The sequence below is a fragment of the Rhinolophus ferrumequinum genome, chromosome 2 (genome assembly GCF_004115265.2).
Source record: "Rhinolophus ferrumequinum isolate MPI-CBG mRhiFer1 chromosome 2, mRhiFer1_v1.p, whole genome shotgun sequence".
NCBI classification, from domain to species: domain Eukaryota; kingdom Metazoa; phylum Chordata; class Mammalia; order Chiroptera; family Rhinolophidae; genus Rhinolophus; species Rhinolophus ferrumequinum.
Window position 1 is genome coordinate 11,912,773 of NC_046285.1, and position 27,332 is coordinate 11,940,104.

At 43.4% G+C, this 27,332-nt stretch overlaps 1 protein-coding gene across 1 annotated transcript; it reads right to left on the reverse strand.

The window, feature by feature from the left end:
• Positions 1 to 202: 202 nt before the first annotated feature.
• On the reverse strand, positions 203 to 5,721 carry LOC117038620 (syncytin-1-like). The gene is made up of 2 exons (XM_033135552.1): positions 5,446 to 5,721; positions 203 to 2,034 (listed from the first exon to the last, which is right to left on the reverse strand). The coding sequence occupies exon 2, from the start codon at positions 1,765 to 1,767 to the stop codon at positions 1,264 to 1,266; it is 504 nt and encodes a 167-aa protein (XP_032991443.1). The 5' UTR covers positions 1,768 to 2,034; positions 5,446 to 5,721; the 3' UTR covers positions 203 to 1,263.
• Positions 5,722 to 27,332: the final 21,611 nt, after the last annotated feature.

Below are 27,332 nucleotides of genomic sequence, written 5' to 3' on the forward strand. Positions count from 1 at the left end.
AATGTTTGATTAGAGATTATCTGTATCATATAAATGATAATATTGCGGAAAAGCAGCGAGGGGTGAGAGACTCAAGCGGCACGCAGAGATCAAGGAGAACACAGCTTTATTACACCAGCGGGCTCATTCCCAAACACTGAGCACTTACTGGGGTCGGGTGCTTTATTTTATAGGGTTAGGCCTCCGGGTTGGGGGGGATTCGCACCATTGCTATTGCGGCACTAGGGATTGGATAAATCTGGCTGGGGTGCCGGGGAGGTCTGTCCCTAACAGCTGTGATCGTTCAATACTGTTTTGACGGGAAAGCCTCTAACTGCTGTGCTTGCAGGAAAACTGCTCTGATAAGATATCGGAGGAGGGAGGGGGACGAAAAGCTCCCAAGGCTGTGCTCGCAGGAAAAAAACCGTCCCAACATGTCCCCCCTGTTGATGATTGGAAGGGGAACCCTGAAGATCATCATTTAAACTGAGAAGGCGATAGCCCCGTAGGGCAAGGATGTGGCGGTGCTCAGACAGGAGACGGTATTTTCAATGAAGCAGACAAGGGCATTGAAGATGCATGGGCTGGTGGTAGCAAGGAGAAAAATGGAGAGTAAGGGACCCGCCAAAGGGAGAAGCCAGGAAGTCCAGGACTGAGAGCCAAACCCCCAGGAGGCGAGCTCCTCACGGCGGTGCTGTATGTGATCCCGGAGCTTATGGACATTGGTGGCGACAATCCCAGACTGGTTTATGTAGTAGCAACATTCTTCTTGGAGGAATAGACAGGTCCCACCCTTTTTGGCCGTGAGCAGGTCTAGGGCTCGCGGGTTCTAGACCGCGACTGCTGCCAAGCTGGAGAGTTAGGTCTGGAGTGACGTGAGTGTGTCTGCAACCCACTCTATGTTATTATTGAGTTTTTGAGAAAGTTTGTAGTAAAAGTCGATGGAAGTCCCAAGGCCGGAAGCACCAGCAGGGACCCCTGTAAAGATGCCAGCACCTATGAGGAAAGGGATGAAAGCCGCCTGATGGGTGCGAAGGGAAGGGGAAATCCGAGACTGGAACTGCGAGTCAGTGTACAGGGATGCAGAGGGGAATATAAAGGTGAGGATGCAGCCAGTGTCAGTGTCACTGGCGCCTCAGCATCTGAAAAGTAAACCCCCTTCATAGGAGAGGAAAATGCCAGGAGGGGGACAGTAGGGTACTGCCTTAGTGAAGGTAAAGCAGCGGGGGTCAGGGACCTGTGCGCGGCCTGGGAGCAGATAACAGATTAAGTTCGAGGCAGGAGCTAGGGGTCGCCGATTGGGCCGGAGATAATGGAGGTGTTGAGCTGCCGGGTAAGGTCCTGGGTATCTGGGAGTGTGGCCCTGCGGAGGGAAGTTAGGTTGAGGCCACGGTAGTGGGGATGGGGCGGAGTAGCCTGAGCTATCGCAACAATCCGGGTTGCCGCAATGTTGCGGAGGGCAGTGTCCTGGACTCCACCGCCATCGGAGGACCCGGCCTGGGCTAAGTAGGTCCAGCAGACAGGCCCTCGGGGGAAGGAATTGCAGGGGGATTGGAAGGTCTGAGTCAGAGTGGCGGTCCAATAGGTGCGGCCAGATTCTGTGCAGGTGGTCGGTGTGGTTCCCCGGTAGCATTCCTGGGGCATAAGGGTGTAGAATTGGAAGTAGGCTCTTGTTCCGGACCCCCGGAAGCAGGGACATTTCGAGGAGAGACTTAAGGGGGAAAGGCAAAGTAAACTTAAGAGCCAGAGGGCCACAGGCAGGTGAGCATGAGCAGAGGAGAAACCCATAGCAGAAATCCGAACAGGAGGAGACCCCTCTGGGTGGAGGTCCAATCAGGCGGGGTCACAGAGATAAGAAGAAAAGAGGCCAGAAGGGTCAGCAGGCAGAGGGTGACAATGGTTAAGGAGGGTACAAATGAGAACTGTTATTTAGGCGGTCTTCTTAAATGTAATCTTCAATGGTTCGTCGGGCACTGGATGAGAAGTCTAGGCAGGCTGGTCCGACTCTGCTCGCTTGACGCGGGAGTGGTGAATCCACGGTGTGATTCTGGAGACCTTAAGAGCAGTGGGGGTGACAAGGATTACTGTGTGTGGGTCCATCCATATTGGGCAGAGGGGCTCACGCTTCTAATCTTTTACCCAGACCCTGTCACCTGGAAGGTGGGGATGGATGGAGGTCCCTATTGAGACAGGAGATTTTTCTAGCAGATGTGAGTGTAGGCCTGTAAGGATCTTTCCTAGGGCAATAAGCTGACCTTAGAGGTGGGAGTCACCTACTACTCTGAGGTTGCCTGGGATGGATGATAGCAACGGGGTGGCCGGCTATAGAGAATTTTAAATGGGGAGAAGCTATCCTTCCGAGGAGTACACTGGGAGCAGAGGACGGCTAAGGGAAGTAGATCAGTCCATCTCAGGGAGGTCTCTTGTCATAGCTTAGACAATGTTTCTCTGAGGGTATGGTTCATGTGCTCTGCTTTCCCTGAACTCTGAGGTCGGTAGGCCGTGTGAAACTTCCAGGAGACATTGAGGGCCGCGGCCAGAGTCCGTAGTACATCTGAGACAAGGCTGGTCCGTTGTCACTGTGAATGGTGAGGGGAAGCCCATACCGTGGGATGATTTCGCAGAGGAGAAATTTTGGTGACTTCTCTGGCTTTTTCAGTTTGGGTGGGAAAGGCTTCTACCAAGTCCGAGAAGGTACAGACTAAGACAAGAAGGTATTTTATCCCTCAGTGAGGGGTCATTTCTGTGAAGTCTACCTCGAGATCCTTAAAAGATGGCAGATCCCGTTCGTTGGACCCCAGGTGGTGGGGCAGTCTGGTCTTGGGATTGTGTCTGGAACAGGTAGTACAGCGCTCTGTGATAGAGCAGCATAGGGCTGTGAGCCTGGCTATATAGAATTGTTTGGCTAGCATCCTTTCAAGTCCAGTCTTCCTTAGGTGGGAAGTAGAATGGTGGTCCAAAATGATGCGGGGAGCGAGGGCAGCCGATATGAATAAGTGGCCATCACGCAGTATCCACCAACCTTGAGGATGCCGGGTGGCCCCCTCATTCTGTGCCCAGCTGTCTTCTGCTGCGGTGTAGGTAGGGCTTGGCGAGGCTGGGGTGGTGGAAGCAATGATGGCTGCGTCTGTGCCCTGGGCGGCTGCCCTCGCGGCTTGATGGGCGAGGCGGTTGCCAGCAGCCGGCTCATCATTCTCTTTCTGGTGCCCTCGGCAGTGGATGATAGCTGGGCGCTGGGGTGCCCAAACAGCTTCCAATAGCTGTCGGATTTTGCCTTTGTTTTTTTTTGATGGTCTTCCCTTCAGACGTGAGGAGGCCACGTTCTTTGTAGATGGCTCCTTGTATGTGCACGGTGGCAAAAGCGTACTTGGAGTCTGTGTAAATATTGGCCTTTTTGTCTCTTGAAAGCTGCAGTGCCCGTATGAGAGCCCAGAGTTCAGCCCCTTGGGCTGACTACCCAGCAGGGAGTGCCTTTGCCTCCAGAACCTCCGAGGCTGTAGTCACAGCGTAGCCAGCTGTACGCAGCCCACCCTGTAGGAAACTGCTGCCGTCAGTATAGAGTGTAACCTCTGCGTCCTGCAGAGGGGAGTCCTGTAGGTCCAGCCGTGTGGCATGAACCTCAGTGATGAATTTTAGGCTGTCGTGTTCTGGCTCGCCTTGGCCATGGGGAGGAAGGTCGCTGGGTTTAAGGCTTGAACAGTCTGGAGGCTTACGCGAGGATTTTCCAGAAGGAGTCCTTGGCATTAAGTGAGCCTGGCGTTGGAGAGCCATCGCGGACCCTGTCAGTTTATGAGCGTAATTACAGAATGGGGAACCTTGACTGTGTGTTGTTGCCCGAGGGTGAGCTTGTCAGCTTCCCTGATGTGGAGTACTGTCACGGCCAAGGCCCGCAGGTATGGGGGCCATCCATCCGGAAGCGACCGTGTCCAGTCCTTTGGACAGGTAAGTGATAGGTCTCATCCAGGGCCCAACTGCTGGAGTTAGGAGCCCCAACGCAGTTTTGTCTTTTTTATGGATAAATAGGCAGAAAGGTTTTTCCATATTGGGGAGGCCTAAAGCCGGGTCACTTCCGAGCAAGTCTCTGAGTTCCATGAAGGCCTTTTCCGGTGTCTCTCCCTATTTCTTTTTTCTCTCTTGCATTACCCAAACAAAATTGGTTTCACTGTAGTTTGGGGACTGGGCAAGGCCCAGGCTGCGCTCGTGGAGCGCGGGGCAGCTGGGGTGGCCGCCAGGGGTGCTCCCAGGTCCCCAAGCCGAGCTGGGGACCAGCCTGCCAGTGGCAGCAGTCGGCTGCGGTTTCGCCTGCCTAGGTTCCTAGCGCGTTCCCAAACAGTGAGCACTTACTGGGCAGAGGGGAGCCCGCGGGCTTCCTCAGAGGCAGCCGAGCAGGGACCCCAGAGCACCCGGGGAGCAGCGCCTCTGTCGCTGCTTCAAGGCTCTCAGGTTTCTCCCTCCACCCTGATGCCTGCCGAGCTTCCATCGCAGAAACGCTCTCGGTGTTGAAAAGGCAAAAGAAAGGGACAGTATTGCCCCGGGCGCACGCCCTGGGAGCCCTGTGCTCCCAGCTTGCACTGCCCACACCTGCGTCCCAGGGAGGGCGCCCCTGTTCCGTGCTCCCCAAACACAGTGGATCGTGGCTTCCCCAGAATGTTTTTCTGGCACTCAGACGTCTATCCTCAAACATTCAGTGGAGTTTTCTTGTGTCCTATTGGTGAATGGGCTTTGTCGGAGGGGAGTTAGGAGTTCCTTTTGGAGCCTGGGTTATGAGAATCCTACACTGTCCCTTTTTACTAGAGCAGAACCGTACCCAAGGTGGAAGGGTCCTGGCAACTTCCAACCAGGAGTCGATGTATGGAAACCGATCTGGGTGACCAGGATTGCCGGTCACCACGATATAGATGCGTCAGAGGACGGCCAGGTCTAGGGTTTCCTCTGCTGTCAACCGATGTTGAAAGTGGTCTCTTCTAATTCACAGAGGGTTCTTAATTTTCCTGGGGTCATGCGGACTCCATAATCTCCGCCAAAACCCTTTTTAAAATTCTTTAACATGCAGTCTAAGACTGTGGGCTTACTCTGCTTCCCTCCCATAGTGTATGATGTCGCAGACGGTGGGGAGGGGGACTTACTCAGGTGCTGCCCTGCTCGCGTCCCTCGCGGGAACTTAGGAGCGTCTTGGCTAAGGTGTACCGAACAATTTCCAGACCAGGCCACTCCGTGAAGTGAATCACTGTTATGCCAAATGACGCTTCCCAAAAAACCGGGTGAAGCATACTCAGGTTTCCATAGCCAAGGCCGTGGAAGCAAACATTCAGGCACACAATCAGTCACTCATACAATTACACCGGGTTGACACCCTCCCATGGGCGTCCCCGCCTGGGTAGGTTATAAGAACCTACCGGGAGGTGATCAGGCTCCCCTTCTGTCACATGGGACAGGACTGACTTGGACAATGGCCCCGGGGCTTACCTGGTCCAACGGGAGGATCCGGCTGGTCGTCCCCGGTCCCTCTCAGCGGGTCCAGCTGGGGAGGCGCAGGCCGTGGTCACCTGGGGAAGGCCCGGTTCAGGGTCTGGCAAAATCGGCGGGGTGCGCCTACACCCTTCTCAGGTTCCCCGTCACTCCGCGGCCGGCCTCTCGCCCCACACCAGTGGCGCAAGGGGCCAGTGTGGTTGGGTTTCCCGGTCAGGGAACCAAATGTTGTGGAAAAGTGGCGAGGACCAAGAGACTGAAGCGGCAGGCAGAGGTCAGGGAGAACACAGCTTTATTACGCCGGCGGGTTCAGCAGGATTGTTCCCAAACACTGAGCACTTACTGGGGTCACGTGCTTTGTTTTATAGGGTTAGGCCTCCGGGTTGGTGGGGGATTCGCGCCATTGCTATTGCGCACTAGGGATTGGTTAAATTTGGCCAGGGTGCCGGGGAGGTCCGTCCCTAACAGCTGTGATCGCTCAATACTGTTTTGACGGGAAAGCTTCTAACTGCTGTGCTTGCGGGTAAGCTGCTCCAATAAGATACCGGAGGAGAGAGGGGGACGGGAAAGCTCCCCAGGCTGTGCTCGCAGGAAAAAAACCGTCCCAACAATGAAACTGAAAGTTCAAGTAACATGAACTTTAAGGAGTCATTCATTAGAATACATGTTAACGGAATTAATCAATTAGTTTAAAAGCTATGAAATTGACACTTTTATGTGTCATACAAGGTCAGATATTGGCAATTTCATTTGGTTCAACCTCTAAAATAGTTTGAGTTTCCCAGCACAGAGCAAGCATTCACTTTATTGTGGTGGTTGTTCTATCTCTTTCTACCTCTCTGATCAGGAACTTATTTCTCCTCGATTTCTCTGAAGCCAGTCCCATAATTGGGTCTATGTGGGAATTCCCCAAGAATCTGTCATTTCCTCCTGTGGCACTTAAACCTCACTCATAGTTATCACATCTTCTCTTATGGCTTCATTTATTATTTCTATAGAATGACTCCAAGTCTCAGTAGAACCCCGCAGCTATAGAATGTTAAGAGCCTCCCAAACTTCTAGACATGCATTTAAAGCTGCCTACTGGGGTCGGGGCAGGAGAGGAATGCACCCACACTTCCTATTACATGTTTTCAGAATTAAATTCACCATTTCTCTTCCCTACCAATTAAAACTTCCTCCTGGTTTTGTTATTTTTGTCATTGTTCACCCAAAATGAACTTCAGAATCATGACTGATGTTCTCTTCTTACTCACCCTTCAATTACCAATTCTTATATATGTTTTCTTCACTGCAATGCCTTTCCTATCCATCGCTTTTCTCCAATAGATTGCAACTCTCTGACCATGTGTTTGTTCGTTCATTCATTCATTCATTCATTCATTCATTCATTCAAACATCGTTTATTTATTCAATCCCATTCTATTTCCTTCTCATTATTTAGCAGTAGTCTAGATGCTTTCAGTGACATGGGGAGGGATCAGATAAAAGATCTTTCTACAGTAGATTATCTAGACTCCTGAAGACACTGGATTATTCCTTCTTCACCAATCCCAACTTCTCCCTGGTCCCTGACTTTAGTCCCTCCAATAAAAATCCATCTTTTTTCTTTTTTAATGACTGCTAATTTATTCTTAGTCTCAAAAATAACTCAAATTATGTCACTTCTTTCTCAAATTCTCAGCTTTCCGCTTCCTCTTCCAACTCTCATCTCCAACATGTCTCCAAACTACCTTCCCAGTTCTACTTGCCCTATTGCCCTACCAATAACCTGAAGACCACTAAAACGGACACCGTCACTTATGCTTTCATCCCCCTTACCTTCCCATCCCTGACTTCACTCACATCTTCCACTCTGCATCTATCATCTCTCTCTCCTTCTCTGTGATCTCAATCTGACAAAACTCAATCCAGGCTTTTAGTGTCACCTCAAATGCCTCAAATGCCAACTATTTCTTAGAAACTACCTTAATCTCTCAACCAAATATGGCTTTCTCCTGCTCTGTCTCCTCACAGTGCTTTCTTTTACTAGTTATAGCACTTGCTGTTTGCCATGTAGTTTTAAACTTTACTTATAATGTAGTTTTTAACACTTACTGATCTTCACATCCATCACACAAGCATCACATATGCAGTGAGTAGCCATGTAGTAAAGATTTTTGACTCCTGAATGACAACATATCAGCCTCAGTTTCCTTAACTATAAAGTGGGAATAATCTCACCTTTCGAAATAATTATTGTGAAGATTAAATAAGACAAATAAAGTTTTTAATGCAGGCCATGTAGCTGACACATATGAACTGTGGTTTAATCTCTTAAATATGGTTAATTAAAAACATATGCATTTGAAGTATCCAAAATATTTGAAAATTATGGCATAGATTTTATTTGAAATAAAATGATGCCATAGGCTTACATTTGAATCAACCAGGTCAGAAAGAGAAAAGAGAAGAGGACTTTTTTTTTTTAAACCTTTGCATTAATCCCAATAATCCAGAGATATCAAGTTTATGGCTTCTTATTTGCTTCTGTTCTGTGAACTCATTCATGTTTTGCTCTTTTTGCCCAGGCGCTAAGCCACAGATTCTGTCCTATGTCTACCAAATTTTGCCCTAGGTATGTGGCCATACTCAACAAAAACCAGAGCCAGCCGAAAGCATGGAAGTACTTCAGAATGACTGAAAACTTCACCTAAGGGCAAAATTGATTAAAAAAATTAATTGACTGTACTTAGTCAGACAAGCTAGATTTAAATCCTACTGTCACATTTCCTAAGCTTTGTGGTCTTGGTCAAGTTACTAACTCCTCTGACCCTCAGATCGCTCAAATGTAAATTGGAATAATAACAGTAGCCACCCTTTAAGCACATGTAATGTGGGGGCACAGTCCTAAGCCCTTAAAAATAAGTGCTCAGATAATGTTACTCTCATTTGTAAGCAAGACTATACATAGCTAAGTAACATGTAATCCTTATTAAACACCACTATAATATCCAACAGTTGCATTTAATTTAATTTCTTCAAACTATGCTATAGCAACCGCCCTTAAATTCAATGAAAAATGTATGGTATTTATGGATAATGCAATATAATCTTTTATATTTGAGAGGTTAAGAAAAAATAACACTAGTTATTCTGGTGCTACCCCACCAATACAGATCTTTTCCTTTCTCACTGAGAACTGTTTTCCTCGATCCAATGAAGGCCTGATAAAGCAAGACAATGTACATTTTCTAGGTTTTTGATCAATCATACATTTAAAAATTTATACATTCTCAACCATTTTACCTCATACTCCTTTATTAACAGCAACCTGACTTGCCCTGATTGTTTCTTTAATCTTTTCGAAAGGAGATTGTTTATTCTCCCATATCCCACATAATTTTAGGGTCAGCGCATATTGTCTGACTTTTCAGTGCTTTAATAATCCTTCAAACTTGAGCCAGATCCCTAGATTGTTTAAGCTAATGCCATCTGGCTGTACCAGAATCTATGCCTTGTCATCTACTTGCCTCCTGGCCTATCAGAAGACTAATATCAGGCTCATTCATCTCACTGTTCTGCCACCGTCCTGGATGATGTCATAGCTTACATGGGCAAATGTATTAAACTCAATCTTTTCTCAACTCCATGATCTTCATACCTTGAGTCTTTCATCTGCATTCTGCTTTGACCATCAACTTTCATGACCGTAAGCCACAAATCTTATTACCTGGAATCCACCTCTGAAAACCTAACTCTAACCATTTCAATTTCTGGCCATAATTTCTTCTATTACTAAGTTGTACATCCAATCCCTCTCACTACATTTGGTTTTCATTCTATCTAGACTAGCAGTTCCCAAATCCAACTTTCCATTATCCTTGCTCTCTAGGATGATCAACAATCCTGGTTTACCTGGCATAGTCCTGGGTTTAGCATTGACTGTCCCACATTCCAGAAAACTCTCAGATCTGGGCAAACCTGTGCCCTCTCTCTTTTCTCTTCATTACACAGCCTATACTCCATGATTACCATTTCACCCAAATTGTGGTAATGTTCTAAACTCTCAGGTCCTGCTTTCCTTCCATGAAACCTTCATGTTAGAACTCACACAGCAGTTTTTGTCACACTTGCCCCCCCACCTGTGGAATGCTGCTTCAAAAAATCATGCAGCCCTGCAAATTGGTTCCACCATAAATTAATATCTTCCTTCCACCTGAGCTCTTAACAGTGGCCAGAAATTCTTGCATCACTCTCAGAAGGGGGACCCACATCCTGGCCAGAGGATGGAGAAAGTAGAAGCAGACAGGGAAGTCAGTCACGAAACCTCTACTTTTATCTTCATCTCCATTCAGCCTTTTCTAATTTTCTCCTGTAACAAACAAGTTCTCTCCTCAGATTTAAGGATGACAAGAAGACCTGAATCCCATTCTGTCCCATTTTCTCAAAATACATTTATTAACTAAAGTGTTTCCATACTTTCTGGTCAATCAGTCTGTTGACAGTACTTGTTAAAAATACAGATTATAACATTTCCCCTCTAGAATTCTGTCTTTTAAACAAAAGATCAACGGGATACTTATCTTAAGGCAAATCTAGGAAACCCTGAATTGTTCCCTTTCTTTTCTAATCTTCACCTTCCTCCTTCCCATCTGTCCATAGAAAACAACACATTCTTTACATTTTAAATCCAATGCCATCATCACAAACATGATCCTACTCTCAACCTTATGTCCTCCTTCAATTACCATCCTACTTCTTGCCTTCCTTTTTTGATCCAAACATTTTTTTCTGTCAAACCACATTTTCTTCTCAAACATTCTGGGGCGGAAACTGTTTCCATCAACAGGGCCTTGATGAAATAAGTAAAATACGTACTGCTGTCTCCATGGGATACCTTGAAAATTATTTCATTTAAATTCCCCATGTTATTTAACATCTTTGACGACTCCCTGTTTCAGGGACTTTTCCTTTCACTTCCCTGTCTCCACATATTTTTACTTTTTCCCACCTCTCTGGCCCTCCGTTAGTTTTTCTTTAGGTTCCTTTCTCTGTTTTCCCTTTAATGTTATGTTTCCTTAGGCTCAGTTTTTGTCATTATTTCCTATACACGCACACACTCTCCTAGGAATCTCAACTACTCACACAGTTTCAATAACCTTCTTCTCTGTGAGTGACCCTCGGATCGATTTCTCTGGTCCATACCTCTTTCCTGAACTCTGGATTCATACGGTAAAATGCTTACTTGCCATGTACTTCATCTCTTTACTTGTTCATGCCATGTGTACCCTAAAATGAACTAGTTATCTTCCTACTTCCTCTAAAGTTTTCATTGGCTTTGTAAAGGGCCATAACACTTCCTTTGTATCTTGGTGCATTTCCAAACAATCATCAAGAACTTGTCAATTCCTCTAGAATTGTATTATTGAAGAAATATTTGGAAAATACTGAATAGTTTGAAGAATAGTAAGACAAAGGAGAGAAGGAAGAAGAGGAGGAGAAGAAGGAGGGAGAGGAGGAGGGAAAACAGAGGAGGAAGAGAAGTAGGAGAAGAAAAACAGATTCATAATCCTGTGCTCCAGGGACATTTGGTGCTAACATGCTTGTGAAATTCCTATAGTCTTTTCTCTACATGTGTGTGGTATCATAATAAAAATGTTGTTCTAGAACCGGTCTTTAACTTAAAAAAAAAAAAAAAATTAGATGTAGTCTTTGTAACTCAACCTATAATAAAAACCTCAAATATTGTTCTGTAACATCATTACATTTTATCATATGGTAACATAATATTTTATCATTTTGCTATATTAAAATTTATTTAAAAAATCAATGGTTATACTGGTTGCAGTTCTTTCCTACTTTATTACTGTAATGATCATTCTTTTTACACATCTCTCATTGTCCTTTGTAGGGACATAGAAGCATAAGGTAAACTAAATTTTGAGTCATTTGATGTATCTAATATCAAACTGACCACAAGAAATACTGAACTGAGGTACATGTCCCCATTTCTCCATGTTTTCCATTTTATTTCTCAGAATAAGCAGTGCCTAATTGGATTAGTCTGGTAGTTCTTCCCTTTCTGTCTCTAGCATGAGTGTCAAGAAACATTCTGTAGGAGGTTGCAGTGCATGTCCATTGTCAGATTAGCTTCACCACGAGAAAAAAATGAACTATTTAACAGACACTTTCATTGGAACAGCTCCTGGTATATGATTTGGGTTAATTACTGTCAGTATCCTTTTGAGCCTTTGGCATGGCTTCTGTTAGGATAAGCAAATTTAGCATTGGTGTCAAGCCAAAAAAATTAATTTTTAATGTAGCTGGATATAAAATGCTATGAAACCCAACTGTTAAAAGAAAATTAAAGCATCCTAATTAGACATAACTAGCAAAGACCAATAATTTATTGGACACTATACAGGAGGGTATTGCTTTTCCAGACTACAGTATTATGTATTCTGTTTTTCCACAAAAATACTGCATTTGGTTCTGGGCACTTTGTTGTAAATAACAGGTTTTATTTGAATTTTAAAAGAGCAAGTTATTTTATGCTGGTAGGGACATTTTAAAAATGAGTCTTGTTCTGTCCTTCAGAAACCAGTTGGCACAATACTCATCTGTATATTTTTGTATAAAAGATGTAAAATTAGCATACTGAAATCATTATCCCTGAACTGAGTATACAGTTGTTAAAAGAATAGAGTATGTATGTGAGGATTAAAGTGATTAATAGAGTCTGACATGAAAGCTAGAATGGGGCCATCTAAATACTAAAATAACATTCCCAGTTTATTTTATTCAGGGAAGACAGCAATAAATACGAAAGAAAAGAAAATAATTAATATATGCCATATAAATTTTGACCAAGAAATGAAAAATCAAACGTTGAAAACAGTTCAAATTATTTTAGCCCCTATTAGAAAAGTGACTAATGTCATAAAGTAATTCTAATTCTTAAATTTCAGAGGGAGGAATTCTCAGACATTATGTGGTCCAAGTCCCTTCTTTTCCACCTCCCTACAGATAGGGAGTTTGCCAGTTTCTCCAAGAAACTTTCACAAGGAGAACCTTTCACGAGGAACGCTCACTGTATTCTATGTCAGTACACCCCATTGTATAGTCTCTGTACAAAGTTCCTCCCTGCTTGGAACTTCCAATCCCTATTCTATCCTAATTCTGCACTAACTGGAAATAATTGGGTAATTCTAAAAATAATAGAAAATTAGGTTGAAAAGTCAGGAAAAATTTTTCCATGTAGTATTATCTTACTAAATAGTAAAATAGGAAAAAAATGAAACCTAGAATAGGAAATAGCATAAAAAAGTAATAAACTAGGAAGTACATAAGAAATAGTCAAACATGCACATATTTTGGAAAAATTAAAATAAGTTTCTGGTCTCTCAAATGCGAGATAAAAACGATTTAACTACTATGATTATAAACAAGAAAAGATCAGTGTGGGGCGACTCATGGACCCCCAATAACACTTCTATCCCAGTTGTTAAACAATAAGCTAGACACTGGGTTGTGTTGAAAAGAATATGACATGCTGGAATTGATCTTCCCAATGTACTCTTCACTGAAGAAGTAAGTTTTGAAATGCTGGCTCCAGTGTGAACCTCCACAACTTCAGAAATGTTTAGAAACCAATTCTATAAACAAATCTTTATAGGTAGTAGGGTTCTTTTTCAAGGAAAAATTTCCCAAAAGTGGTTCACAGAAACTTTAAGGGGTTCAATTTAGATATTATGACTAACAATGATTTTATAAATAAGGAAAATTGCTTGATTATAGAGGGAAGGGTACGGTTAAGTTTATAACAATACTGATTTTTACGTTTTAAGCTTTTAAGCAAGCAACTTACTGAGTGCATGGTGAGACTATACACAGGTGAGAACTCACTTTATGATCTAGATATGTGTATGTCCTATAGCACGTGAACTACAAAACCTGTTTCAATGCTTCTGGGTTTGCTTTTCTTGGAGGTCCTTAAAAATTGGCACTCATTTAAATGCAAGCCATTGTTATAATGGTCAAAAATTAAAATAAATGATGGATTAGTTAATACTCTTGGGTGTTCTTTCAATCACCAATTATTTATTCATCCATTCAACAAATATTTACTGAACACCAGCTTGTATGCTCTTTAGTATTTAGTTGAAATTTGTTATTTAGATGGCAACAGAATGGTAGACAAGTAGACAATTTCTACTCTTATAAAACTTATAACCTAGAGGTGAGAAAAAGAAAAAAATAAGAGTAAATAAGTAAATTTGGGCCGGCCCGGTGGCTCAGGCGGTTAGAGCTCTGTGCTCCTAACTCTGAAGGCTGCCGGTTCGATTCCCACATGGGCCAGTGGGCTCTCAACCACAAGGCTGCCAGTTCAATTCCTTGAGTCCCGCAAGGGATGGTGGGCTGCGCCCCCTGCAACTAAGATTGAACACGGCACCTTGAGCTGATCTGTCACTGAGCTCCCAGATGGCTCAGTTGGTTGGAGCGTGTCCTCTCAACCACAAGGTTGCCGGTTCGACTCCCGCACGGGATGGTGGGCTGCGCCCCCTGAAACTAGACCCAGAGCTGAGCTGCGCCCTCCACAATTAAGACTGAAAGGACAACAACTTGAAGCTAAACGGCACCCTCCACAACTAAGATTGATACACTGTTCCCCCAATAAAGTCCTATTCCCCTTCCCCAATAAAAAAAAAAAAATTAAATTAAAAAAAAAAAAGTAAATTTCCCAATATGCAGAAAATTAATAAGAATTATGGATAAAAAATAAAATCAGGATGAGGGTAGGAAGTATTGTGATGTAAAACAGGATATCCAAACGCATTTTCATTGATGAGGTGATTTTAGCAAAGACCTGCAGAAGGTGAGTGAGCAAGCCATGCAGATATTTGGAAGAAGGAAGCCCTAAGCATCAGAAAGTACAAAGGCCCTGGGGTAGGAGCAAACCTGGTTGTTTCAAGAAGGGGAAGGAGTCAGTGCTGAAGCAGAGCGGTGAGGGGTGAGCTTGAGGAGGTTGTGTGCTCAGAAAGGTAAATAGGTCCAGGTCCGGCAAGGCTTGCCAAGTCATTGTGAGGACGTGGGATTTTACTCTGACATTGGAATCCTTTGGACATTTGGGGCAGAAGAGTGATGTGATCTGACTTATATTTGTAAAAAAAAAAAACACCCTGGATGATATGTTGGAAAAAGACTTACAGGGCAAGGATGGCAGCAGGAAGATTTGTAAGAAGGCAATTACAATAATCCAGGTGAGAAATAATAGCAATTTGGACAAATGGCAGTTGTGAATAGTAGTGGTTGAATTCTGAATTACTGGATATACTGTGAAGATAAAGCCAATAAGATTTGATGATAAATTGGATAAGGAGTAAGAGAAAGGTCAATGATTACTGAAAGATATTTTATGATCTAAGTAACTGGAAGAACAGTGTTGTTATTAGCTGAGAAGTCTGCACTAGGAGCAGGTTTTTATGTGGTGTGGGAAAATAAAGGCTTCTGTTTTGGACTTATAAAACAGAGGTGTCATTTAGACATCGAAGAGGAGGGTCAGCTGGCTGAGTTTAGAGGACAGGTCAGGTTGGAGATACAAACTTGGAGGCATTAGTGCATAGAAGGTATTTGGAATTATGAAACTGGATGACAACACCAAGACGATAAAGAAGAGAAGTGGTCCAAGGTCTTTAAGATCAAAGAGGAATGATTTAGTTGGCCTATTGAGTCAGCTAAATCTGATATGCTGACAAAGCTCCAACCTGTAACATCCACACATCCTTAAAAAATATTCAATCCTTCACAAAAAAGTAAATTCAAGGTCCATTCTTTTATTCAAGATCCAATCTACAAAATTCTGAGCTATTGGATCCTGAAGTGCTTGCTTCCCTGTAATCCATTCCAATTCTCCATTTTAGCAATTCTGACCACTGGTTGCTTTGCTTCGTATAATTCTAGCCGCATACTTTTTAATCTGCTTATTTCTATTATTTGTTGTTTTTGTTTTTCCTTTCAGTCTCCTGTTTGCAACTGCTGGGAGGAGGCGGGTATTGGGGCAAATAACTGATTAGGCTAATTTGCTTCAATCACTACTCTCAGTTACTTACATTAAAAAAAAGAAGTATAGTATAACAAAATCCAATCAAGGTCAAAGTTTATTATTTTTATTTCTCTCTCACTTTCTCCCATTCTTCTCTCACTTCCTTTCTCCCTCTTCAACCCCCCACCCCACACCCTGCCCCTTCCTTCCCTCCTCTTATTTTTCTAAACAGATTCCTTAACTCCCACGCCAAGACTATATTTCTAGGTCACACATTCTGGCCTGATAATTGTCCCAGTCCACTGTAGAATTTTCATGTCTAAAGCCTACTTTCATACTCACATCTGTAGTGTGTATGAATGCTATGGGTTGGGGATATTTTTGGCTTACACTCACACACACACACACACACACACACACACACTCAGAATAGATTCTACTGCTAGAATTTGGCTAGAAAATACAGACTCTAATAAGCAGGTGTCTCCCAAACTAAGTTATATTCATTACACTTAAAAATTAAGACATTTCAATCTTACAGTTTAAAATTTAGAAACCACTAAGTATATTTTACATCCATTATAATGTACAGACACTTTTTATAGGATGCATTTTTTAAATGCTAAAAATGTAATTAGTTAGTCCACAATCCCAGTGAGCCTGGTATTATCCTAATACTCACCTATCATTTTGCTCTTAGGATTGGGTCTTTCAGTATATTTCTGGAGTTGATTATACTGACTCACTTTAAAGCATGAGCTGGACAGAAAAAATGGGTGCTTTTACATCCATATAAGCCAGTAATGCCCAAAAATAGAGAGAAATATGATGAAAGATTATACCAGTTGGAAAAATTTTTGTGGTCTAGATCCACAGGTATATGGTAGCCCATTCATTTCCCCCATTATTGCCCTTTCACCTAAAATGTCTTGTAATATCTTAATAAAACTAAGATTCCATATTGGAAAAACCTACAGAGAAATTCTGGTTTCAACATTAGAGAGGGGTGCTAGCTTGTTTTGTATCATCCACAGAAGGGCTAAGAAGCATTTGCCCAAGAGGACGTGACTCAGCTTTAAAGAAAAAATACAATTTCATCAAGCCTTATACAATTTCATCAAGCCTATGATTATTGTGAAGATTACTAAGAGAACACAATGGTAAATTCCCCAAATTTATCATATTCTTACTAATGTCATGAACACTAATAATAACTTCCTATCACATAGGCGCTATTCTAAACGCTTTATACACATTAACTTACTTCTCAAAACTACCCCTACTAGGAAGATATTTTAATTATTCTTATTTTAGGGATAAAAGGACTGAGGCACAGAGAAGTTAAGCAGGTCACACAAACCAAAGTCACACATCTAGAACTCTAAGACTGAGGTTCAAGTTACTGTTAGTGAATTTAATAGGAAACATCTCAGAGCTAGGCAGCTTTTTATCTTTTTTCAGTGTGATACTTAAACTCCTGAATTTCACACTTCTCAGCTTTACAAGGAAGGAATTAGACTTGGAGATCACTAATGTCTCTTATATGAGTTCTATGCTTTCTTATTTCTAGAAATAAACATCTAGACTTTAATGGAAGGATCTGATTTAATTCAACTACGTCTAAGAAACACGGGATTCCATGTCTCAGAATAAAAATTCAATTTGGAGATGTTTCAGCCTCTCCTGGCACATTCTCATCTTTATAGCTTATAATAATAATGTTTAAATTTATCTATTTACAATTTATAGAGCACTTTGACATACATTACATCCAAAGCTGTGTGTGTGTGTGTGTGTGTGAGAGAGAGAGAGAGAGAGAGAGAGAGAGAGAGAGAGAGAGAGAGAGAGAGAGAGAGATTGAGCTGAGCCACACACTGCTTCTTATCTATTCACACTAAACCAAGGTACTTTTTCCTATAGGTCTGATATAACGCTTAAGATTTTGGTTGGTCTCTGGGATGAATCAGGCAGCACTAATTTCAAATTCTGACGCAAACTGTTTTAACTTGTGCAAGAAAGCTACCTAATCTCTTTATAAAATCAGGACTGTGTAGTCTCAGGAGGTTTTAGGGGAGGATTAAATAAAACTTCTGAATATGTTGACATAACTAATACCCAAGACCTCCTAGCCATCCACAGTATTAGTGTGGGTAACAATTAGCCCAGACTAAACCTATGGATATGTAAATTTATCTGTAGTCCTCATAGTTTTGTTTTTCACAAACCCTTTTCTCACCTCTCATTAATTATCTTATATAATATTCCTATGAGGTGAGACCTGTAGGTTTTTCAGGAGCTACATGAATTCTTAGAGATCTGATGTATTCAAATCCAAATGATACTGTAAACACCACTTTTTTTTAAAATTATCAGCTTATCAACTCCAGCAGTGAGGATGAGAATGATAGGAAAAGAAAGAAAAGTGACTGGGTCATAAACAGTTTGGTGGGCAAGGGAGGGAAAAAATGTGCGTTGTTAAGTGCCATATCAGCCATTACGAAAAGCAGGATCTAGTTCAAGTTCTATTTTTCATAAATGGGAAGAACCAGAGGAGTTCAGTCATTTCTAGGAAGACTTACCTAGTTATGCAGTCTCAGAACTAGAACCCAGGGCTCCTGAAATTGGTCCACTGTTTTTTCCACAATCTTGTGCTGACTTTTACTCCCACTGTAGTGTCACAAAAGTTAACAAGAACTTTAAAATAGAAGGATTGGCCTTACAAAGGAATAACAGACTGAAGAGAAAAAAAGATACATTATAATAAATAAATAATAGATCGTAGAGTGATTTCAGAACTGAGGATTACACTTCTGAAATTGCACTCCTTATAAAGCAATCTTTTCCCCCTAAATCCCAATCAAAATGCTCTCAGATACAATTCTTAGGCAAATAAGAAAAAGAAATTCCCCAGAGACAAGCCTGCACCTACCGTCTGTGACAAGGGTAATGATTGTGAAGTCATATTTAGTCCAGGAGCAGAAACCTCTTAAAAGCCATCCTGTCTTGCTTTATCTTCTAGGGGCCTGTGATCAGCTGACCTGGGAAGGCGTGGGCGGGCCTGGGCTGTCCAAACAGCGACCTGGGGCCAGGGTGTGGAGCTGGAGGGCTTGGTCATGCCCTGAAACCCTTTGTCAACAAAAATCCCTGATGCATTGAAGGGGGAATAGCCTCGTTTACCCCCTCCTATAAAACTCCACACCCCTTTTGCTCAGGCAGGTTATGGTCTTTTCTAGCCTGACCTCCCGCAGCTCAAACATGCCAAATAAATTCGAATAGACCAATTTTGGTCTCTCGTGACTAATTCCTCCAGCCATGCCTAACAATGATGTTTTTCCGTGTCCCCAAATGATTTTTTTCTGTGTCCCCAAATGATGTGGGGAATTTCCTGTGAGTGAGTGCTGGGATCGTGTCTCCTGAAACCAAGAATGGAAGGACGGATCAAGGAGAGGCGAGGAGTTGTAAAAGAGGATAGTTTATTAAAAGTAAAGAGTTGTGTTAGGCACAACTGGAGTTGCGAGAGACCAAAATTGTTCTATTAGAATTTATTTGGTGTGTTTGAGCTGCAGGAGGTCAGGCTAGAAAGACCATAACCTCCCAGAGCAAAAAAAGGGCATGGAGTTTTATAGGAGGGGGTAAACGAGGCTGTTCCCCCTTCAACACTTCAGGGGGTTTTCATTGTATTGTCTCTAGCAACCAAGGGTTTCTGGGTACGACCAAGCCCTCTCGCTCCGTACCCTGGTCCCCAGCACTCGGTCCAGACCGCTCAGGCCCGCAGATCACAAGCCCACAGGAGACAAAGTACAAAGCAAGACAGGATAAGACGGTTTCTACATTCCAGGCGGCTTCTCCAGGCCTAAGGCAAACACAAGCCAGCAGGTACAAGGTACAAAGCAAGACAAGATGGCTTTTAAGATAAGAAGGTTTCTATTCCTGGCTTAAATATGGCCTAACAAGTCGCAGCTCTTGGAATGAGAGGGAGTCCGGTCCGGGTTGCCCAGTACCGGGTTGCTCTTACTTTTACACCTTCCCTTGCTTGTTTGGGGAAGGGAAGCTTGGGCCTTCGGATGGAATTTGTCTACCAGGTTTGTTCTGTTTGCCCACACTGAAGGGATTAACAAACTCATTCCTGTCGATCAGATCTGTTCCTTTGTTGGGCCAAAAGGGATTTATCGGTAATTTATTAACCTCAAGGCATTTTCTTGTATCTTTGTCCTGGAGTGAAGGAGCCATTCCAGAACCTGGAGTTTCAGGATATGGCTGCCTTTTGTTTATTCCACCAAGGACCTCCCTGTCTACCTAACAACATGCTAACTAACCTTTCTCAGTAAGAGGATAAGAGGCCCTGCATGCCTTATTTCTAATTATTTAATAGTTACATATTGTGGGGACAGAGCCCCAAAAAGCAGTTTCCAGGCTCTCGGCCTCACATAGAAAGGTGCTGGCTCAGGTAGTAAATGGCCATCGACTGTGATCAAATGGCCAGCAGCTGTGGCTAGTTGGCCGTCAGCTGTAACCAGTGAGCCATTGGCCATGAATATAACTGCCGTGGCTAGGCTAGCAAAAAGAAAAAGGGGGGCTAGCAAGAAGATGGTGGCTGAGCCTGCAAGCGGCACAGTGAGGGTTGAGAATTGTGTGGCTCCTGGTTCCTGTGTCTCCAACCCAGCCACCAGTGAGAGTATAGTGGTGTGACTCCCCTACCTATGGCTCCGTGGGTGTTCCTTTTTGGCCTCATCATGTCCTGCGTTCTTATGTGGGGAGCGGGAGCAGAGACCCCACAGATCCTGCAGGCCGCCCCGCACGACACATGGTGTAGTCGGCAGGATCCCCTGCACGACACATGGCTCAGCGAGCAGGGTCTCCCAGACGACAAATGGCGCAGTGAGCAGGGTACGGTGTCGGCCAAAGCTCCCCGAAGGGCGGTGGAGCAGTTTGTGCCTATGAACACTCAGTTGCAGGAAGACCAGGAGGAGCAGCTGCCTGAGAGCTGGACCCCCGTGGAGGGGTGGGAAGACATGGACGGTTCCCCAACCAGCAGAGGCCGGAGAAAGCGAAGGTCCTTTCGGCCCTGTGGGCTGGGAAGTGCTTGCTGAGGCAGCCCGGATGCAGGACTTGTAGTCCCAGGAGGAAACGCTTGCTGAGTCCTCTGTGGGAGCTGAGGGTGAGGTCCAGGTCGTCCCTCTCCCCCAGGACAGCCCTGGTGAATGACTATGGACTATGGGGAATTGCCTTCCATCCCGAATTTAATGGACCACTTGACTGTTTGTTTGGGAACCTACCACCATGTAGTGGAACTGGTGCATGTTTGCTTTTGTGTCTTGACCGGCCACCATTGAGAATATGTAAGCACCTTGACTGTGAGCCACTGTTGTTCCAGCACGGTACCCTGAGAGGCCCAGAGAGAGTGGCAGTGCCCTGAGAGCCCTGGCTGAGTCCAGGAAGTCTGGCTGTGCCCAGAGAGAGTGGCAGTGCCCTGAGAGGCCCTCGTGTGCCCGGGGAGACTAGTGGTACCCTAGGAAGTCCAGGAAGTCTGCTGTGCCCAGAAGTACTGGTGGTGCCCTGAGAAACCCTGGCTGTGACCAGAGAGCTTGGCTGTGTCCAGGAAATAGCATTCACCTCCAGGCTCCTCCCACAGGGCCCCTCGCGGAAGATGCTTGTCGCGTAGATTGTGAGGCGAGAGCCTGTAGGGGTGGAGTGTGGGGACAGAGCCCCAAAAAGCAGTTTCCAGGCTCTCGGCCTCACATAGAAAGGTGCTGGCTCAGATAGTAAATGGCCATCGACTGTGATCAAATGGCCAGCAGCTGTGGCTAGTTGGCCGTCAGCTGTAACCAGTGAGCCATTAGCCATGAATATAACTGCCATGGCTAGGCTAGCAAAAAGAAAAAGGGGGGCTAGCAAGAAGATGGTGGCTGAGCCTGCAAGCGGCACAGTGAGGGTTGAGAATTGTGTGGCTCCTGGTTCCTGTGTCTCCAACCCAGCCACCAGTGAGAGTATAGTGGTGTGACTCCCCTACCTATGGCTCCGTGGGTGTTCCTTTTTGGCCTCATCATGTCCTGCGTTCTTATGTGGGGAGCGGGAGCAGAGACCCCACAGATCCTGCAGGCCGCCCCGCACGACACATGGTGTAGTCGGCAGGATCCCCTGCACGACACATGGCTCAGCGAGCAGGGTCTCCCAGACGACAAATGGCGCAGTGAGCAGGGTACGGTGTCGGCCAAAGCTCCCCGAAGGGCGGTGGAGCAGTTTGTGCCTATGAACACTCAGTTGCAGGAAGACCAGGAGGAGCAGCTGCCTGAGAGCTGGACCCCCGTGGAGGGGTGGGAAGACATGGACGGTTCCCCAACCAGCAGAGGCCGGAGAAAGCGAAGGTCCTTTCGGCCCTGTGGGCTGGGAAGTGCTTGCTGAGGCAGCCCGGATGCAGGACTTGTAGTCCCAGGAGGAAACGCTTGCTGAGTCCTCTGTGGGAGCTGAGGGTGAGGTCCAGGTCGTCCCTCTCCCCCAGGACAGCCCTGGTGAATGACTATGGACTATGGGGAATTGCCTTCCATCCCGAATTTAATGGACCACTTGACTGTTTGTTTGGGAACCTACCACCATGTAGTGGAACTGGTGCATGTTTGCTTTTGTGTCTTGACCGGCCACCATTGAGAATATGTAAGCACCTTGACTGTGAGCCACTGTTGTTCCAGCACGGTACCCTGAGAGGCCCAGAGAGAGTGGCAGTGCCCTGAGAGCCCTGGCTGAGTCCAGGAAGTCTGGCTGTGCCCAGAGAGAGTGGCAGTGCCCTGAGAGGCCCTCGTGTGCCCGGGGAGACTAGTGGTACCCTAGGAAGTCCAGGAAGTCTGCTGTGCCCAGAAGTACTGGTGGTGCCCTGAGAAACCCTGGCTGTGACCAGAGAGCTTGGCTGTGTCCAGGAAATAGCATTCACCTCCAGGCTCCTCCCACAGGGCCCCTCGCGGAAGATGCTTGTCGCGTAGATTGTGAGGCGAGAGCCTGTAGGGGTGGAGTGTGGGGACAGAGCCCCAAAAAGCAGTTTCCAGGCTCTCGGCCTCACATAGAAAGGTGCTGGCTCAGATAGTAAATGGCCATCGACTGTGATCAAATGGCCAGCAGCTGTGGCTAGTTGGCCGTCAGCTGTAACCAGTGAGCCATTAGCCATGAATATAACTGCCATGGCTAGGCTAGCAAAAAGAAAAAGGGGGGAGCAGCAAGAAGGTGGTGGCTGAGCCTGCAAGCGGCACAGTGAGGGTTGAGAATTGTGTTGCTCCTGGTTCCTGTGTCTCCAACCCAGCCGCCAGCGAGACTATAGTGGTGTGACTCCCCTACCTATGGCTCCGTGGGTGTTCCTTTTTGGCCTCACCGTGTCCTGCGTTCTTATGTGGGGAGCGGGAGCAGAGACCCCACAGACCCCGCCTGACACCCCGCACGACACATATTGAACTAACAGACTCCTAAATAAGTTCTATCATTTACCCTGACAAATGGAAGGCAAGGTTCAGGTGAGAGTGTGTGGACTCTTGAGAATTCTTTTGGGGAACATGGCAGTTCCCGATGAGGTGCTCCTACTCAAGCCCCGAGCCCTCTTCTCTCCCATCCCAGCTCCATCCTGTGCCATCTATGAACACCTCAATCCACATGTCCAGGCTCTGCCCACCCCTCTCCAAGAATAAAACATCCTCAGGTCAAAGACTGGTGAATGCCAGTAGAGCAGCCTGTGTTACACAGGGCTGGAGGAATGAGTCCCGGGAGACCAAGATTGGTCTATTAGAATTTATTTGGTGTGTCTGAGCTGCAGGAGGTCAGGCTAGAAAAGACCATAACCTCCCCGAACAAAAGGGGTATGGAGTTTTATAGGAGGGGGTAAATGAGGCTGTTCCCCCTTCAAAGCTTCAGGGGGTTTTCGTTGACAAAGGGTTTCAGGGCATGACCAAGCCTTCCAGCTCCACACCCTAGCCCCAGGTTGTGGTCTGGAAGCCCAGGCCCGCCCAGGCCAGCTGATCACAGGCCCCTAGGAGATAAAGCAAGACAGGATCAGGACAAAATGGCTTTTAAGATCAGGTTTCTGCTCCTGGCCTAAATATGGCTTAACAGCCTGTCCTTGGGAAGGCAAAAGTGAAGAACTATAGCCCAGGTTCCTGGAAAAAGCTTATGTCATTGGGTCAGAGACTTCTGGGACACTGAGTACCTGGAGTGGTCAAGAAGTAGGAGATAGGAAGGGGGAATTCCGTTGGGCTCTAGGCCAGGGAGCCAGCCAGGGAAGGCCAGAGCAGGGACTCTCAAAAGCATGGAATATTGAAATATTTAGAAAAAAAAAAGTTCAATTTACATTTGTCTAAGTCTGGCCTATTTTTAATGGTGAGGCAGTAACATTTATTAATGTCAGCCCAACTGCAAGAATAACACTGCTTTGCGTTTGTTACCGTGTAGGACTCATATACACAGGAAGGTATATAAATGCAGAGAAGTTGTGATGTTTCTTTCTAAAACTGGAGATTTAAACTAGAGCAAATTCAACAATGTTCAAAAGACACTCTTCATATTTTATAATAAATTACGTATTAAACTTAAAACTCACACATTGCCTGCTTTTAAAGCTGTATTTCCAAAGGAATATAACTTACATTTCATGTGGCCTTAAAAATGAACGGCAAAAAAAATACACTGGCTCACATAATTCCAAATCATCCTATTAACTCCTGAGAAGACACACTTCTGCAGAAACAATGGAGACAGATTTGCCTGTTTAACAAACAGCTACTGAATACCTTCTATTTGCCTAACATGAGGCTACCTAAGTGCCGAGGATAGAGAGAATGATAGCTCACATCCTCATGCTAGTCCTAGGAGACACTCATAGACATCTCTTTCCTATACACGAAGCATAAATTATTACTTCCCTTGACTAAATAGGCAGGGCATCATTTCCAAAATTGCTAGCCATTAAGAAAACAGGAAATATTTCTTTGCTAAGAATGACCACAGCCACTAGACTTATTTGGGAGATCACTTTGCAAGTTACATAAATGTCTAATTACTATGTTGTACACCTGAAACTTGTATACCAACTGTAATTGAAAACTTTTTTTAAATTCCAAAAAATGTTTTTCCTCAATCAATCCTATGTGCAATGAATATGCTCATTCTATTATTCTGAGAAAAAATGTGCATTGTACTTAACAAATCATTTGTAAACCAAATTTAGTTCTTTTTTAAAAATTAGATTCATTTAAGATTCTTCTAATAAATAGAAATATGTCAAAAGAGAAAAGAATGACCACAGCCATCTGATGATGTATCAGATATTTCTGAATGCATTTACAAATAGAATATTTGAACTTCAGAAAGGAATTTAAAAAAAAATTGTAGTATGTAACTAATGTGTATTGGCTTAGGTCCAAAAGAGAAACACATCAGCAAATTGGCTTTGTTTTTTTTTTTTTTTATTTCCTGGCATTCAAATATATAAATTGTACTGATCTTGTTATTAACTGGTTTTATATTTTTATGACCTTTATATCCAGGTAAAGTATAAAGTGAATTATTGGGTACCAGTTTATGTAGGGAATACTGAGACACAGTTCTATATTTCTTCTTTTACCCTGAAATTATGAAATGTTAACGGTTTTATAGTCATTTCTCAATGACATTCTGGAAATGTACAGCACAAGGATCATGACGGTGGTCTATTGAGAAACCATCTGTAACTGAAAAAAGAGATGATGGCACATCCAACTTTTAGAGTTGGGAAATGACTGAGTTCTGGAATATTAAATTAATGCTAGGTTTGAAACATTCTTATGTCTTATTAATTAGGTCAGAATCAAACAACTTCATTTACATAAACATCTATGAATCTTAATTTAAAATACTAGGATAGGAACAAAAATTAGTAAATAAATTCCATTGTGAAGATTATACAAGTAACATCCCGCTTCGTCTTTCCTTAGATTCTTTTTCTTTTGTTTCTGTCCCCCAGCGTGTAATCCTATGTTTAAAATATTTGACATGGATTTATACTCCCTGTTCTTAATTTAAAAGAAAGTAGAATATTTAGATCCATTATATTCTAGACCTGCAGTAGAGCATATAAGTCATCTAATTTCTTATTTCACAGATGAACAAACAGATCCTCGGGCATAAAATTTTGCTTAAAAATCATAAATGAAGTTGATTTTTAGCTGACGTGTCCCAATGTATTTATTTCTTTTCTAGAAAAAGAAAGGTGCCCAGCTCCTGACTCAAGCAGGATGAATGAAGAAAAATACATAGTAAGAAATCAGGCAATTAATAGACTTGCAAAATGGGTAAGCACTTTGTATCTTAGATTTATTTTTCATTGTGTCCTCATCTTTTTCTTGTTCACTGAAGGCCTGAGGCAAATTTGTGAGTTTTTGGTTTTATACAGCAGTTCCTAGTATGTTCCCATTTGTGCCACTCTGACACTTTCCATTACAACAACAAGATCCATCTGTGGTAGAAGTGTGAGACTGTGTGTCACTAAAATATGAATCTGAAAACAGTGTTTTATTCCTTGGGTTACAAAAAAAAAAGACAAAAACAATCTATTTTAATGAAAGCTGCAGTCATCTTTTTTGCTTTTACTATTTCAGAGTATAATTCTGAATAATGAATTCTGCGGGCACCAGTTCAAAGCAGCATGTAGATATTTTGCAATGAAATGATGATATGTTACTAGACAAAACAATAGTTTGCAAATGCTTTTAATCCTTTGTTTCAGGTATTCTTCATTCATTAAAAATTAATCGATTCCATAACAAATTAAAACCAATTTTATATGTGTCATTCTTGCTTACTTTTTAAAGGTCCTGTAGCATCATAAAAAAGTGATTCAAGTAATAATTCATTCTCCTTATTTTTTAAATCTTTCCATATTATTGTACTGTATGTGTATGTATACATACACATAAAATTGAAGGAAAAGTATCTTGGGTTCATTTCAGTAAGTAAAGACATTTGTCTATTATTTACTTAGATATATATTTTACCGTTTTATACTTTTATTTTTTTTCAGAGTGCTTTATATTAATAAATTTATAAACACATCTGATGAAGGAACGAGTATGGCTTTGTGGTCAGACTTTTTAAACTCTCTGCTGTTCTTAAGTTGCGCAACGCATATCAAGTCGTTTTGAGCCCTAAATTCCTTCATTTGTAAAACGGCAATAATGATAATATCTATCTCAGAAATTTGCTGTAACAGCTAAATAAATTAATTTAGTGTCAAACATGGAATGCACTTGGTAAATATGAATTTCTTTCTTTTTGGTCCCTTCACAAAACAATAAATTTTTTTGCTGTTAATAATACCAAATTTTAAGTAATAAATAATCAATAAAATAATATTTCTATAAAAGTACTATGCATCGAAATACCATTTTTTAAAAAAAAAATCAGCTAACCTAAGAACAACTCATTTTGATGCATAAAGCCCTTTAGAACATGGTATTAGTTCGTGAGGTAACAATCATATAAACTGTCATCAGAATAAGTAAAACTGAAAAAATATTCATTAAATTTTATCTGTAAAAGAGCAATATAACATCCCATTTTTTTATGTGAAATTTGACTACTTTTCTTGAACAAATAAAATATTGGAATTTTAGGTACAATTCTATGCAGATTATCCTCCCCCTTGCCTGAAAAAGCGTAAGTGATGCTATGACTACCTTGTTTATCAAAATGTCCAGAGACCCAATCACTTTTTCAAAAGGTTGCTTTCCAACATGAACATCAATGGCATACAAGGGCTCATCCAGGAGGTAGATGTCAGCCTCACTATAGATAAATCTAGCCAGACTTACTCCGTGCTTCTGGCCCTCACTTATATTCACACCCTGAAAAC

Excerpts from the sequence above, each read along its gene's own strand:
- LOC117038620 (XM_033135552.1), bottom strand. The coding sequence starts at position 1,767 with ATGGGTTTCTCCTCTGCTCATGCTCACCTGCCTGTGGCCCTCTGGCTC.